Below are 15,258 nucleotides of genomic sequence, written 5' to 3'. Positions count from 1 at the left end.
TAATCATCAGCCCTTTGCCTCAGAAGGGCTCAGCAAAGCCAGAGACTTTGTCAATTTTTAATGCCAGTTTGTTTTCTGCTGTCTTTACTGTCACGCTTTGTGCACTCCAATCACACACCCCCATTAATAAGTAATGTGCAAATGTGATGAAAATGTTAGCCAGGAGTTATTTAAGTTGAGTAAGAATGTGTCTTGTGTAACTGCATACAACATAGCATTTGTGAAATAAAATAGAACTTAAAATATTACTCCACAGTTAAAAATACAGTCTTATCTATCATGATATCATTTTAGATTAAAATTGAGCTTCCAATTCACCTCCATCAAAAGCATCATTTGCTTTTCACCTTCTATCATGTCAGCTGTGAAATTAATACAAAGACAACATCGAAAAAACAGGACACCGTTGAAACTCAAGGTATGTTCATTGCTTAAATTACTTCTGTTGGAGTGTAAGAGTCCAAGACAAAATGAATGTGAGGATATGAAAAAATATTTGATTACAATACTAACCTATCTCAATTTTCTTTTTTGAAAGCAACCTAATACAAATTGTAGGTCTAAACTGGAATAAAGCACAATATTTTTAGTGTATACTAAAGCTCAGATTTTTGCTGCAGTCTGACAGCTATTTCTGCGTGTTCTTGGCTTGGCTTGTATGAATGGGCCTACTGTCAGTCAAGTCACCAACAAAAACTTGACGCGAGATCAGGGCCTCAGGGGCTGATCTTGCCAACACTAGGCATGTATAAGAGACTGAGCGCACCCAGGTCCCACTCCCACTCTCCATTCAGCCAGTCCTCAGGCGACTGGAGGACCCTTGTCATGATGCACAAGACTTGCACACCATTTCTGCCCCTCCAACCCACTCCTGATCTTGGTTGAGTTTTGTCTGAATTTTGTTCACCAAGTCACCCGGTAAAACGTGCTTTAACAAGGCTGACGTGCTTGATCTCGGCCTCGTTGAAGCCACTTGCACAATTGTGAGTTGGATTTTCTCAGGGTGAGACACGGCTCTTTTTGGATCTTGAGCTAAACATGTATCGCTGTGTGTCTGCTAACTCTGGTCCACTGGTTGCCTCCACAGTGGGATATGCCTGGGTCCCGTTGCTGAAGGATGGACGGATTGTCACCCTGGAGCGGCATTTGCCGGTCTCATCCAACCTTCCACCTGGCTACCTGGGTCTCGCAGACACAGAGTCACGAAAGGTAGGAAGGCCATTGAAAATGGGCTTAAACATAAAGGGAAGAGGAAAGCTGAGCTTTTGTTACCACTGTAAGTTCTGGGCTTCTGTTGGTGCTCTGCTCAGGTGGAAAGATCCCTACTGCAGGGCAGCCCCCAAAGCTTAAGGTTCTTAGGGGTGGGAGACAGGACATCTTTAATTCCACCTTCCATGGTTATATAGGTTGCAGAGAACATTTTTGTGGCAGGCTGGACTGGGTTGTTGCAGATGGTGCAGAGCAGGAGAGTGGGCACACGCTCTGTGTGCACGTTCTCGCAGGGACCCCTCTGTCCTGCCGTGGCTGCAGTCATGCCACTGGTGTTTGTGCTGGGCGGGGGAACCCCTTCTTCCCCCCCCCCCAAACCGTACCTTCTGACCAGGTGTCTGGCTGCACAGAGCCACCTTCTCACCGCAGTCTGAAACCAAGTACTTGAATGTTGTCTGTTCACAGCAGCCCAGCGTGGATGCAAAGTGGGTGGATGGAGCAAAGCCACTGTTTAAAATCAGAATCCATTTGGACTCGACCATTTACACCCAGGTAAGTCGAGCACCTCGTTCTTAAAGACTTTCAACACAAATGCAGAGGAAGCGATTGCTGTATCTCTACTACTGCCATGCCATAGGTGCTGTGGGAAAGAGGTACCTGTGTTTGCAGAGCAGCTCTGAGATATTTCTGTAGCAGCAGGTCTGGGATTACTTGCAGGGATCTGCTCCTTCGTCCAGATGTGACAAGACAGTTGTGTGAGTGAACGAGCCTAGGGAGAGGTGATGCTTTCTTGGCCAATTTCACTGTAACTGGCAGGACCAAAGAAACATTTGAGTAAATGAGCTGCGTTGATGATGCAAAAGAGAGAAGAACTGGTGGAAATGGGAAGTTCCCACAAGTATTTGACCGTTCGTGGAGTTTTAAACAAAAAAAAGTTTTCTAACAACAGCAGACACAAGAAAACAAGAGTCACAAGAGTCCTCATCTCCTTTTGAAACCAGTTCAGGCTGTTTTACCAAGTCCTCGCATGTTCTGCTGTCTTATGGTAGGGATGGACTTCCCCAAGCTTCATGTGATGTGCAGCAAAGATCCCCAGCACGTGCTCTGGGGCACCTCCTGTCAGCACTGCTTACGGGGACGTGCCCTTGGCGGGGCTTGTTGTCCCGTGCTGGGTGTCATCAGCTGCATTTACATTCACAGCAACTTGCTCTCAGCATTGTCTAAACCTGTTTTAGGGTCTTACTGATTCTGTACAGCACAGGGAGCAGCACAGTAGTTCCACTCCTCACCAAATTACATTCCCAGATGCTTTTCAGGGTTAAATAACCCAGTAATTAAATTTAACCTTGGAGGAGGAGGGAGAGGAATGGAGAAGCACGGGAAGGAGAGTCTGCCTCAGCTGGACAGTAGGAGGTCGGTGAGGCAGATGGTGAGGCAATCTCGAAGAGTCGCAGCTGGGAGAGAAGGGCTTCTGCTTCTCCAGGCCAGTGTTGGGGCTCAGGGTAGTGCAACCACAGGAGAATTTTAACACTGGTGGCAGTTTTGCACTTAATCTCAAGACTAGTTGGGAGCCAGGGGATGGGCAGTGGCTGGATACATTGGAAAAGGCAGGGAGCAGTACTGCAGTCCTGGGAGCTGGCAGCTGGGGACCAAGAGTGCCACTGGCAGTGACATGGGGCTTGCTAGGGACATGGTCTGCTGCCGCAGGTATGTCAGCAGATTTTAGGGTGTAAGCTGCAGGGCAAGAGTTGACAAATACTGAGGCTGCTGCATTGAACTTCTTTTTCTTCTCTTCCAGGACATGCACTTGCACAAATTCTTCCAGTACTGCCAGCTGGTTCAGGCGGGAGCTAAGGAGGTCCCAGGAGAGCTTGTTAAATACCTAAAGGTGAACAGTGCCTGTTGGAGGGCTTTGTTTGTGTTTTTATGGACCATCGGTAAATACCCGGAGCCCTGCTCTGTAGGAACACACACTGGCTGCAGCGCTGGGACCGGTGCATTGTGCAAGACCCTTACCTTTGCTTACTGACACAACTGTCTGCGTGCTGCTTCCCGCTGCCTTTCACAGCAGGTTAAACCAGTGGGCAGCATCGCTCTGCCGCGCTCATGGCAAGCCCTCCTCCTGGCAGGCTCGCGCACTCCTCCCCTGCTGCCCGAGATCTGACTCAAACCTTTAAACTGTAGCACAATTCCTTGTTTTCAGGTATTTATCCATTTGAAAGAGGAAATTTTTTTCAGGCTGAAAAAACATCTGTGAGATTATCACTTAGTTAAATTTCATCACAGATGACCTGTGACCCAGACCCAGCTTTTTGGCAATTGCTGCGACCTCGGAGCAGGTCCAACAAAGGCTTCTGCAGGGAATATATTTCTTGGCTGTTTACTGTCCTTGTTTCCTTCCATAACTGCCTGTTTTTGAGAGTGCTGCCGTAGCAACAGCTCCGCTTCCAGTGGTGGGGATTTATCATCACAAAGTTCCTGAGTGTTTTTCAGATAATGTATAAATATTTTAAGAAATAGAAATAATGGCAGGTTTTGAAGCCAAGCACTAAAAGAACAGTTGTCTTGTTGTGAGCATTTTGTCAAGGGGCTGGGTAGGTCCCAGCCCTGCCCAGCCACAGCGACCTCACTGCAGCCTGCAGACAGCGAGGCATTTACATGCTAACCACAAGTGAGGGCTTCTTACCACCAATACCTCAATAACTTCAGTAATTTAAATAACTAGATACAGATTTAAGAACCTTTCGTTAGCTTTGCAGGTTTGAAAACTGAAAATGAAATGCACTGTCTTTCCTAGACTCGTATCACGAGACTCAGGCAAAAGAGGTCTACGAGATGGGTGGAGAGTGTATGCACCAGATGATCTTGACCTTCACCAAGTCACTTAAATCCCATTTCTGATAGTAAGCTAAGCTCTTTGGAAAAAAGTCTCACTGCAAGTCATCGGGCATCAGGTTTCCATGCTCCAAAGGCATTTGTGGGACTTAGTCACTTCCAAAAACTGTCACAAGAGATGAGAAGAATTGGGAGCAAAACTTCAGCCTTAAATTCTGGGTTATTGGGATCAAATCATAGCATGATTAGACCTCTAATTAAGTCATAGCTGCCTGGGCACATCTGAGAGGAGGATTAATACCTGCCATGAGTGATTCATGTTGCTCCCCGAAGGCATGCAGCTGGGATCTGTCAGCTGGAAGGCAGGCAGTAAGCGCTGCTATGGGTCCAAGTTCTCCTGTCCTCTGGCAGGCTGAAGCCCACACCCTGAAGCATTTGCTAACGCCTGTCCTATTGCCACAGAAATGTCTGTGGACTATAAATATTTAACATCTGCAAAATGTTGAACTAAAAGTGTCTGTGTTTTGAACATTTGTTTTAGTGTTTGCACGCCATGGAGATCCAAGTAATGATTCAGTTTCTACCTGTAATTCTTATGCAACTATTTAGAGTCCTTACAAATGTGACCCAGGAAGATGAAGTAGCTGTCAACTGCACCATGTGAGTGTCTGGTAAACCGTCCAGTTTTCTTCAGTTACAAATGCAAAGCCACGAACTACAGTGCAAAGCAGAGTGTGGTCTCCCAGTACAAGGTGCTAAGTGACAGCGTTGGCTGTCCCCTGCTGCTTGCTCCCATGCTGTGAGACACCAGCCACTGTCTTCTCCTGGCACGTCTGGGTGGCATGGGGCAGCATGGGGCCCTTGACCTGGGAGCTGCATGGGGAAAAATGTGGTATTTTAAAGATACTCTTGGTTTGTTTTTCAAAAGAAGAAGGGTTTGCTGGTGGGAATGGCTCTGGGAGCTGAGTTATTGGGGTGTTGAAAGGCTCTAGAGCTCCCGGGCACATCCCAGCTGCCAGCAGCACATGTGGTTTCCCAATGGGAACGATGCCCCAGTCTCATCCCTGCATACCAGTCCCCTCTGTCAGAAGTATTGCTAAAATTCCTCTGGAGCTGGGTGTGTTACGGTGCAGAAGTAGCCGCTACATCGGTGTTGGCTCAGGATACATGGCCAGAAGCGGGCGGTGGTTTGTTTAGCGATGCTCTGCTGTGCCTGCAGCCCCAAGAGGGCAGCACCGACTAGGGCCTGGCCCCCGCAGAAAGTTTCTGCTGCCTGCCTGCTTGTGCAGGGTCCAAAGGGAGCAAAAGGTGCAAAAGCATCTTTCCTGCCTAGTTCTGGCCACGACACCGCTAAACTGATGGATGCGTTAAAACATCTATCCTCCTCCCGTGGTTCTTCCTCTGTGAAGTGCTGCAGTGCAAAGGATGCTGGATGCCACTCCATGGAGATCTTCCTCTGACTCCAGGAGGTACCACACATCCATGTACCAAAAGCATCTCGCTCCCATGAAACCAGAGGTCGGAGGCTGAGCCCTGATCCCTCAGAGATGCAGGGCCTGAGCCCTGGTCCCCCAGGGATGCGGGGCCCATTGCAATCGCAGTCCTGCGCCTTGTGGTGCAGACTGTGGGGACTTCTCCTGTGCGGACCACTGTAATCCCACTCTGCTTGAATCACCAGAGGGCGAGGACAGGGTAACAAGTGACCCCGGCTACCTGTGGGTGACCAGCTCTCACCTTCACTTCCAGAGATTTTTTCAAAGCTTGGCCTGATGCCTTCCAGTTTGTCAATAGCTTTCTGTTTAATGACAACTGTTTTCTCATTCAGACTTCAGAGTGGAATTTAAAACCCTCTTTATCTGATAAATGGCTTGTAAACTCCTCCCTGTGGTTTGGCTGTGGGGTCTGTGACAATGTGCAATAGTTTGTTGTTCCCTCTGCCTGGGACTGGAATGTAAATCCCTGATGTTGGCTGGGGAAACCAGGCGCTTGCTGCCTTCATCAGCTGCCTGGCGTGCTTCCAGAGGGCTGGCATGTTCTCCAGGGTTTGCCTGTCCCTGGTGAACTGCAAGGCAACAGCCCGAAAATAAACTAGTGCATGTAACAAGGAGCATTGATGTAAATTCAGTAAAAAAGAGCCTTCCATAATTAATAAATTCAGGGGATGCAGGAAGGAGTATAACAACGATGGAGAAGTTTTTCCCCACTTCTCAGCAGAGATTCTGTGGGGTTTTTGTGTTCATTTTGCAGACTTGATGTAGTAGTATAGTTGTTCATTGTCACTTGTATTATCACTAGGAAAGGGCTCCCAGTGGGACAGACTCAACACATGATAAGCTGTACAGTGTGGATGAGTCTGTATCGTGTGCAGGAGGGGCAAGTGGGCTTGCTCTCCGTATAGCAGGTCCATAGATACAGCCAAAGAGAACTGGGTGCAGAGCAGATTACCTTAGTATTTTTGTTTTCGACTTATCTAACACCTGAGCATTGTTCAGGTGCCTAATGCTCACTGCAACATGAATTTAAGTAGCGGCAGGCTTTAATCCTGGCATGCAGGGAGGCCAAAGAATAGGATATGTCCCCCGCAGAGAGATGTTCCACCTCACCTCCTCGTGCAGGGAGCCTCGAGCGTTGAAGGTGGCTGGTCTGGGCGACACCTGGTCCAGCACCAAGGTGGAGAAGAGGCTTTGGCCACCTCAGCTCTGAGCACTCTGTCGAGGAGCTGTGCTGTGGCATGGATGGTTCAGCCACAGGAGCTGTGAGGGGTGCTAGCCTGCAAGCACTGACTCTGCAGATCAGGCTGTGCCAGCGGTGAGGCTTTTGGGGTTGAGCACAATAGGGCACAGATAGCATCTGCTTTTGTGAGCTGGAGTAACTTGCCCTCGCATTGTGTGCTGAACACAAACCACATTTCTCCCTAGGGTTCTTCTGCACATTGTGTCCCAGTGCCATGAAGAAGGTCTAGACCACTACTTGCGCTCCTTTATAAAGGTCAGTCATGACACACCGCTCTGCAAAACTCCCTGCTGGGAGCAGGCACACTGCTGACGCTGTTCCTCTTGCCTCAGTACGTCTTCCGAGCTGAGAAACCCGGTGTCGCACAGGCGAAGATGACCCATGAAATCCTGGTCCTTTCCATGGCCACAATCCTGAAGCAGTCGGCAGATTTTCTAGCCATCAATAAGCTACTCAAGGTGAAGTACTGGCAGTACTTGGCTGCCAAGGGTGGAAGGGAGGAAGAGGGGGTCTCATATAAAGCCCAACGCTTTCACCCATCCCAACCCACCACAGGAGCAAAGCTAACAGGGCAGCTCCTCGCTTCCACGTCCTTGAGGTTTTCCCCTTAAAGCAGAGATGAATTCTTGCAGGGAACCTGGCTGTGTTAAGGCTCACGGCAGGACACAGAAAAGGGCTTTTCATTTTGCCGGGTTTATCTGTTTTCTTCAAGCCACACAAGAGGGGTGACTCATGAGAGGAAGATTGAGTCTCTGCTTCTCTGGGCCTTTGCAGGGTTTGCACCCCAAACTCTGCTGGCTCCTTCCAGGGTGCGCTGGGGTGCAGAGGGGATGGAGCTATTCCCACCCCAAGACTGGCAGGACTCCTCCAGGTAGCAAAAGCACCCATGCCAAGCTAGCTGTGCAAGCACAGCTGTGCTTACAAAATGCCATTTGAATGTGAGCTCTCCCTCCCACACTGCTACTCCCCCACATAGTCAAACATGTTCGATCCTGCTGAGAAAAGTAATAGTATTCTTTGTTCATTCTAGTACTCGTGGTTTTTCTTTGAAGCACTGGCGAAGTCAATGGCGATGTACTTACTGGAAGAAAACAAAATCAAGGTAAAAACAAGTTCATTCAACGCTGCATTACAGAGCCATCACAACAAACTCTTCTCCAAAAGTTTTTCTGAAAAACTATGTAACTCTTTATTTAGAAAAACCCTGACAAGCTGAACAGCTAGGCAGATCTTTCTTTTTTCTTCCACTTTACTTTTCCCTTCTTCCCCTTTTCACTCTCAATTGTAATTTAAAAACTTCAGATCTCCTTATGGCCCTGCAGCCTTCTTTTCTGTTACCAGCTACTGCAGTTTCAGACAGTGCTTTCTTCGTGCCAATGTTTTATTAGGAATCAACATAAATAAATGCTAAAGGGAACTTGTGCCTGCGCTCAGTTCTCCCCAGCTGCTTGCTTGCAGCACTGAGCGTACGACGTGCTTTTGGTTTCAGCTGCCCAGAGGCCAGCGGTTCCCCGACTCCTACCAGCACGCCCTGCATTCATTGCTGCTCGCCATCATTCCGCACGTCACCATTCGCTATAACGAAATCCCCGAAGAGTCCAGAAATGTCAACTTTAGCTTGGCTAACTTCCTGAAGGTCAGCAGTTTCTTTCCTTCTCCCAGGCTTTTATCAGAAAAAAACCTAATTAGAAATAAACAGCAAGCAAACAAATGTTTGTGTTCTTTCTCATCTCTTTGGTTTCTTCAGTGATGAAAACTCAAGTGGATGAGCATTCCTAGGAAAGAAACTTTCCAAGAGAGAGATTATGATACTGTATATAATCTAGGGGTTTCAGTCATGCCTAGCAACTATTCAAAACCTGAGAGGAAATATGTGTGCTCTCATTTTAAATATTTCTGTTGTCCACTGGAGACTTAAGTGAGGTCACCCAAATAATTTCAGAGAAACAGGATCAAGTGCGTTTTGGAAAGTCAGCAGCAGCCTAGAGAATCAAATCCGGCTGCTGGTAGTATGGAGATGATTTAGGATGATTGCTTTTATTTTTAACAATTGGTCACATGTTGCTGTTTCTTCTCCAGCGTTGTTTGACCTTTATGGACAGAGGATTTGTTTTTAACTTGATAAATGATTACATTTCTGGATTCAGCCCAAAAGACCCTAAGGTAAGCAGTATGTTTCTTGAAAGTTGGTTTGCAGTTGTACCTATCCACGTCAGTCAAAACTCTGTAGTGATTATTTTATACAACTCTTGGAGACCTTTTAGAGATTGTTACTGCAGAGTCTTCTGGAGGCAGAGACCTCTCGGTCTGGGCCAAGAGCCTGTATGCAGCTAAGCCTTAAAACAATGTAAAGAGGCAGAACTAAAGGAGAGATTGTCTGGATGAAAAAGTTAAAGAAGACCCAAGTGACATCCGCGTGCACTGACACTTAGCGGGAACAACACAAAAATTTGCCAAGTATTACTGAGTTTCACCAAATGCTCTTTAGATTCCCCAGTCCTTGTGCAACAAACACATTGAACTGGAAGCAAACGAGTTAAACTGAAAACATAGTTTGTGTTTGTCTTTTTTTTTTTTTCTCAGCTGTTGGTTGAATACAAGTTTGAATTTCTTCAAACGATTTGCAATCATGAGCACTACATTCCTCTGAACTTACCAATGACGTTTTCCAAACCCAAGCTGCAAAGAGTTCAAGGTATGTCCTTTCTCAAGACTGGCTAGAGAGCTGTAATTTATTAGTCTTGATGGCTTCTGACCAGACGGAATTTGCTTTGGTGTCAAGGAAATTTATGGAACAGATTGCCCAGAGAAGTTGTGGATGCCCCCTCCCTGGAAGTGTTCAAGGCCAGGTTGGATGGGGCTTTGAGCAACCTGGTCTAGTGGAAGGTCTCCCTGCCCATGGCAGGGGGCTTGGAACCAGATGATCTTTAAGGTCCCTTCCAACTCAGATCATTCTATGACTCTATCTCCTGGTTAGCCTGATTTACATTACCCTCAGGAAAAGATGCTGTTCTGGCAGGTTTTACATCATTTTGCTCCAGAATGGTATGCAATCGGTCTTTTCAGTATTTCCTATATTTAAGTTTGCACGCGATTAACAATATCCAAAAGAAACTGCCCCTATTTCAGTAAATACACAAATTATGCAAGCGTAATCCTTTGTTCCCATGACTGTCATCATCCCCTGAGAAGCTGGGTGTCTCATCGATTGGTGCTGTAGAGAATGGAGATACAGGAGAACAGATTGAATTCACTGCTCCACTGCCAGCTCCCTTTGTGGCCACAAGAAGGTGATTTAGGTTACCTTCTGCTTTCATTTTGAACAAGAGTATAGCGGTACACAGTGCGTTCAAGCTAGTACTCAAACCTGGGCTGAAGGCAGCCAGTGGAGAGCTTGAGCCCATGCCAATCCTTAGCGCATACCAAGGGCATATGTTCTGTGGAACCACCACGTATCCAGGCTGCTCTCGCTGTCACACCGTGTCCCCTTTGGTCCTGATGCTCATCACAGGGCAGATGGGGTTTGCAAGGGGCTGAGCTGAGGCACTGTGCAAGTGTGGATGGCTGCAGCTGTGCTACCGATGGCAGGGCGGACACACAGCGCTGAGCCCAGCAGCGTGCCTCGCCGGCCTCCTAAGATTGCTATAGACATAGCCTCATTCTCTCTGGGTCCTGATTTCTCATCTCTGCTAGATAAATACAGTAAAAATTGCCAGGTTTGGGTGCTGATAGCCTGGCAAGATAAGTACTGAGAGGAGAGTGAGGTCTGGGATTCCCCCGTGTGAAAGCCCAGTGGATTTATTCTGATGCAGACGAGGGGATCTTTGGTTGTGCCTCAGGGTGCAGCCATACAAATCCCAAAGTGGTTCCCTTTACAGCCAGGTGGCAGAAGCAGCAGAAGCTGTCAAGTTTCCTTTATTTTGGTATGTTTCTGACCGGTCAGAGCTTTCTGGACCAGCTGCTAATGTTACACTTACATCAGTTTGGCTACTTGCCTGGCATAGTTTAACAAAGTGCACTGCTAGAAATGGCTGAGAAAGAGAAAACACACAACCACAGTGCCTCCCCATTGCTTATTAGTGGCATGATAACATAAGGATGCTCTTTCTTGGTTAACATTCACCTTTGCATTTGCGATGGTTAAACTGAAAAGCTGTAAGAGCAGCTCATCTTTCCTCCTCTGTTTTACTGTGACTAGGACCTACCACTTGAGGTTTTATTTTTAAGATATATATTTTAAAATAGTGGTAGCAACTGTCATTCACACACATCTCTTGACAGTAGAGCAGCCTATCCTCAGGTAGTAGAAGTGCCTTTGCGGTGGTGCCTGTGCCCTGCCTGCCATGGTAGAGACATGTAGTGATGCATCCCCACTGCAAACTTGTCTGGTTTTATGGACAGACCTGTGACTACAGGGGGCCTCGGGCTCGGAGATGGGGAGGCACGATGTGCACATCACCAAGGAGGTATCCTGCTGGTGTGCCTCACCTGACTTGACTAAAGGGGATGTGCCCAGGCCCCTACTACTCTGTTTCTGGGAAAAGAAGGAATAGCCCCCAGAAAGGGGGATCAAGAGGGCTTCTGCAGCAGAAGCTGGTGCAGATGGGCCTGCAGGCAGAGCCCATCCCTGTGACCACATCCTGTTGAGTTGGAGCGTTGCATCTTGGAGCAATTTCTCTGAAACGTCTCGACTAATAAGGCTGGTTGCTGGCCTGCATCCCTGCTGCCTCCCCTCGGGGACATGTGTGTTTCATCAGCCAGAGCAAACCCCCGAGCCTGTCCTCACAACCAGCATCGCAAAACTGTTTTTGCAATCTTGTGGTAGCAAAGGACCCAAGAGATTGACAGAAGCTGGGAGTTAAGCAATAGCCTTACGAGTAATATTAAAACATGACGTACTGTCCTCTTTCTCCAAGATTTAGAGCATTATTTATTCCTGTTTATTTTTGCTGTCTTTTTATTTGTCCCTTTTCTTTTTACACATGAATTAGATTTTTTTTCATTTGCTGTGGAACGGTTCACTTCAGTAGGTAGGTCCAACTGGGATCACCGACTCCTCTAATGTCAAATTAAACACGCAGCTTCTAATCAATTAGCTTGCTTCCAACTAATGAACTAACCATGATGTGTGACACTTAGGCATTTGCTAACATGACTAACAATGAAACCTAGATAATGCTCCAGATTGCTTTCTCTTTCCTCTGAATCAGACTTTCACAAACCAGTAAATGCTACTTCTGAATCAATGAACTTAAAAATATCTTTTGCAGCCACAGAGCTGTTGGAACGCTTTGGCTGGGATTTTCAAAGCTGTTCATATGCACCCTGCCTTACCACAGAAAAACTTTCACACCTGTGGGGTTTTTAAAAAAAAAAAAGTCTGAGCTGAGCAGACAGCATTTGTACCCTTTGGGGGAAGAACACGCAGCTTTGGGCTTATCCCTCTGGGAGGCTTAGTGCCATAACCCAACAGTCAAATGGTGCCTGTTGCAGCTCTGATTAGGCAGATGGGTTGCCTGACAGAGATAACGGTGTCAGGGCAAGGTCATTTGTAGCAGCCCGAGTGCACACGCACCCTGCACTGAAATCTGTGTCTCTGTCGCTTCTCTGCTGCGTTATCCAGGCAAATCAGTGAAAATGATGCCTTACCCTTGTAGCAGGCGCTCCTTTGATCACAGTATATAGCCTGAATCTATGTGAGATGCAGGGTACAAGTTGAGTTAACCAAGGTCATTAGGTACTGACCTGCCTTTCTCCTGGCAGTCAGTGCAGCTTTTAAGGAGCTGTGTTCAATATCTGCTGGTGGGAAGCTAAGGGAGTCTCGCAGCTTCTGGCAAGCAGCTGCCTGGAACCCTGCCCTGGCTCCCCGCTCCTTGCAGTGGGGCTGGAAAGCCCAGCTGTGTAAACTGCTGGAGGATGCAGTAGCGGTCATGTGGCACCACGTCCTTGTTTGCATTCCTCATCCCAGCAGGAGTATTTGCCTTTTCTCTGCTCTCTGATCTGGCGGGAAGGAATGCAGATTTCACGGAGGATGTGGAACAAGCTGCAGAGATGGCACTGCTAGGGCTGGGCGACCGTGATAACCGCACCATCTCCGCTGCCCGTTACCACCCTCATAGCTGCTCCGTGGAGGTTAGCACCTCTGCTGCCTGGGTAGTTGGGGGATTTACAGGATCATGGCCAGTCAGGAGCAAAGCAGCCCCCCAGCAGTAAGTCATGCTGTCTTTCCCCGTTTCATCCATCTCTGACTTTACAAACCACTCTTGGGAGCACTGAGCTTTGCAAAGCATCGCACTGCAGAAATCTGCTGATTCAGCTGCTGCTGAAATGGCGAGGACTGAACTTAATGATTACCCTGAACTGGAAGGTGCCAAGTTCTTTGATATGACTGAACTCAGTGGTAGAGAAAACTGTAGTCAGTTCAGGCTTTATTAAAAGATCAGTGCACTGTAGGAGAGACAGTGATGAACTGTAGCCATGACCATTATGTTTTGCTTTGAACAGATCCTCGGAACAGTTCCCTTAACCATTGCCTTGCTGTTTCTTTCAGATGTAAATCTTGAATACAGTTTAACTGATGAGTATTGCAGGCATCATTTCCTGGTGGGGATGCTTCTCAGAGAAGCCTCTGTTGCCTTGCAGGACAACTACGATATCAGATATACGGCCATCTCGGTCTTAAAGAATCTCTTGATAAAGCATGCCTTCGACAACAGATACCAGCACAAGGTCAGGCATATTTTGTTGGCTTTTAAAAGTAGTGTTCTTGAATTTTATGAAAAAACACATATCAGCATTCTAGATCTTGCATGATGCACTAAGGGTATTCTCTTTACTTTTTAGGGAACTGTTGTAAATAACTGATAGTTATGGGATTACAGTAATAGCTCTGAGAAATAATCTAGGAACACAAACAATGCAGTCAGATAACTGCAGCACTGTTATTCATGCTGAATATTTAGATAATAAAGCCCAGAGCCATTAAGGAACTTGAGAGTGTTGTTAGCCAAGAGGTTGTTCAACAAAATTAAGCAGCGCCAATGTCCTTCTGGTCTTAAATTGATATCCTGCGTTAATATACTATAATTAGGAAACAGGACTGATCTCTGTTACAAGTCAGCTGCATGTTTTACTAATTAGTGAATCAGAGGAGAGGATCTGTGGATTGTCAGGAAATGCTGGATTTCCACTGGATATTTTTCAGCTTTCTTCAGTTAGAGGCTCAGCGTGTGGTATTGCTGAAAGAGCCTGGAGATGGGCTTGCTTTCTTTCTTGATGCTGCTCCCTTCTGACTCATATGTCCTTGAAAGCGCTGAGCTACCTGTGCAGATGCTACCTGTCCTTGCTCTAGGCTGAAAACATGCCTCTGGTTAGAGTTTAGCTCTTCAAATTGCTCCTAGTGTGCTGCCTTCCTGGGTTTTATCTGGGAATGTGGATAGCCTCCTGGGCACAAAGGGTGGGAGAAGTGACCCGAATGTGCCCAGGGCTCCTGCCCTCTGCATGGACCCAGAGCCAGCTCCCTCCTGTCCCTTCTCTGCCTGTTTGGAAGGGCTGAGCAGGAGGTGGGCTTGCTTTTCTCTGCAGCGAGGATCCCCAGTGATTTGCACAGCTTGGAAACAAAACTGGGACCCGTGGTAGTTGGCAAGGCTTGATATTTCAGCAGAGATTTGCCAGCTCTCTGCCAAGGCTGGGTCAGAGGCAGCCTGGTTTTGCTCTTCTGGGTGCCTGAAAACCCTCACGCTAACTCAGGAGCTGTTTGTCCCCTTGGCGTGCAGCACTCTCCCTGCCTCCTCAAAACCACCGCCTGTCTTACTGGATTTTTGTACGTGCGTTGTGCTCCGGGCTGTGTGACCAGGAAACTGCCTGGAGCCAGGGCAGGATGCTCAGTTGGTGTCCCGAGACAGGAGGAGAAAAATCACGTCATGGGCAGGACAGGCTGTGTGTGGCAGAGTCTGTTGCTGCAGTCTCGCTCCAGCCAGGAAAACCCCGGCTCCATCAATGGTCGAGAGAGGGTTTTCTCAACCCACAGGCATTTTCAAGATTTCTTTTATCTTTTTTCATACTGAATCAGAAGAAAAAATGAGTATCAGTCAAAACATAGCATTCAATTTGCAAGCCTTAAATTTTTTTTTTTTTTTTTTTAACCTTCCTGTCAAGTCCAGCATAATAAATTTTTAACAAGATAGCATTGGATGTAAGAGAGCCCTGCATTTAGAAAACATCAACCGGACTATTTTTGATCTGTATCACTTAATCCAAATTAAGCTTTTCCTGCAAACTGTTTTAAGTAGAAGCATTTGCTATGGAGAATCCCTGACTAGAAGCAATAGCCAGCACCAGGCAAGGAGCAAATGATTTTATTTCATTAGTCCTGGGTGTGGCACTTGAAAATCAAGCCATGTGACTGAAGTGCCAGTTAAAAAGTTAGGAAATCCAGGGTTTAGTTTGTCACACATCTGGTAAAGCTGGGAATGTTATTCA

The 15,258-nt window shown here is 47.1% G+C and overlaps 1 protein-coding gene across 7 annotated transcripts in view; it reads left to right on the top strand.

Annotated features, from left to right (window-relative positions):
- DOCK11 (dedicator of cytokinesis 11) overlaps positions 1–15,258 on the top strand; it is a 98,884-nt gene that overhangs the window by 38,978 nt on the left and 44,648 nt on the right. For 3 of the 7 annotated variants that reach the window (XM_082323508.1, XM_082323511.1, XM_082323505.1), the window contains exons 20-32: positions 295–418; positions 1,088–1,209; positions 1,675–1,761; positions 3,008–3,097; positions 4,586–4,704; positions 6,963–7,032; positions 7,110–7,235; positions 7,808–7,879; positions 8,267–8,413; positions 8,857–8,940; positions 9,361–9,472; positions 11,769–11,807; positions 13,328–13,506. In XM_082323508.1, the coding sequence (XP_082179634.1) occupies positions 295–418; positions 1,088–1,209; positions 1,675–1,761; positions 3,008–3,097; positions 4,586–4,704; positions 6,963–7,032; positions 7,110–7,235; positions 7,808–7,879; positions 8,267–8,413; positions 8,857–8,940; positions 9,361–9,472; positions 11,769–11,807; positions 13,328–13,506 (1,371 nt within the window). The remainder of the gene's footprint in view (positions 1–294; positions 419–1,087; positions 1,210–1,674; positions 1,762–3,007; positions 3,098–4,585; positions 4,705–6,962; positions 7,033–7,109; positions 7,236–7,807; positions 7,880–8,266; positions 8,414–8,856; positions 8,941–9,360; positions 9,473–11,768; positions 11,808–13,327; positions 13,507–15,258) is intronic. The other 4 variants (XM_082323509.1, XM_082323507.1, XM_082323506.1 and 1 more) reach the window with 3 other exon arrangements.

Source organism: Platalea leucorodia, assembly GCF_965183815.1.
Source record: "Platalea leucorodia genome assembly, chromosome: 10".
Taxonomy (NCBI): domain Eukaryota; kingdom Metazoa; phylum Chordata; class Aves; order Pelecaniformes; family Threskiornithidae; genus Platalea; species Platalea leucorodia.
The sequence above is the reverse complement of the archived record's forward strand: the minus strand, read 5'-3'. Positions and strand labels throughout refer to the sequence as shown.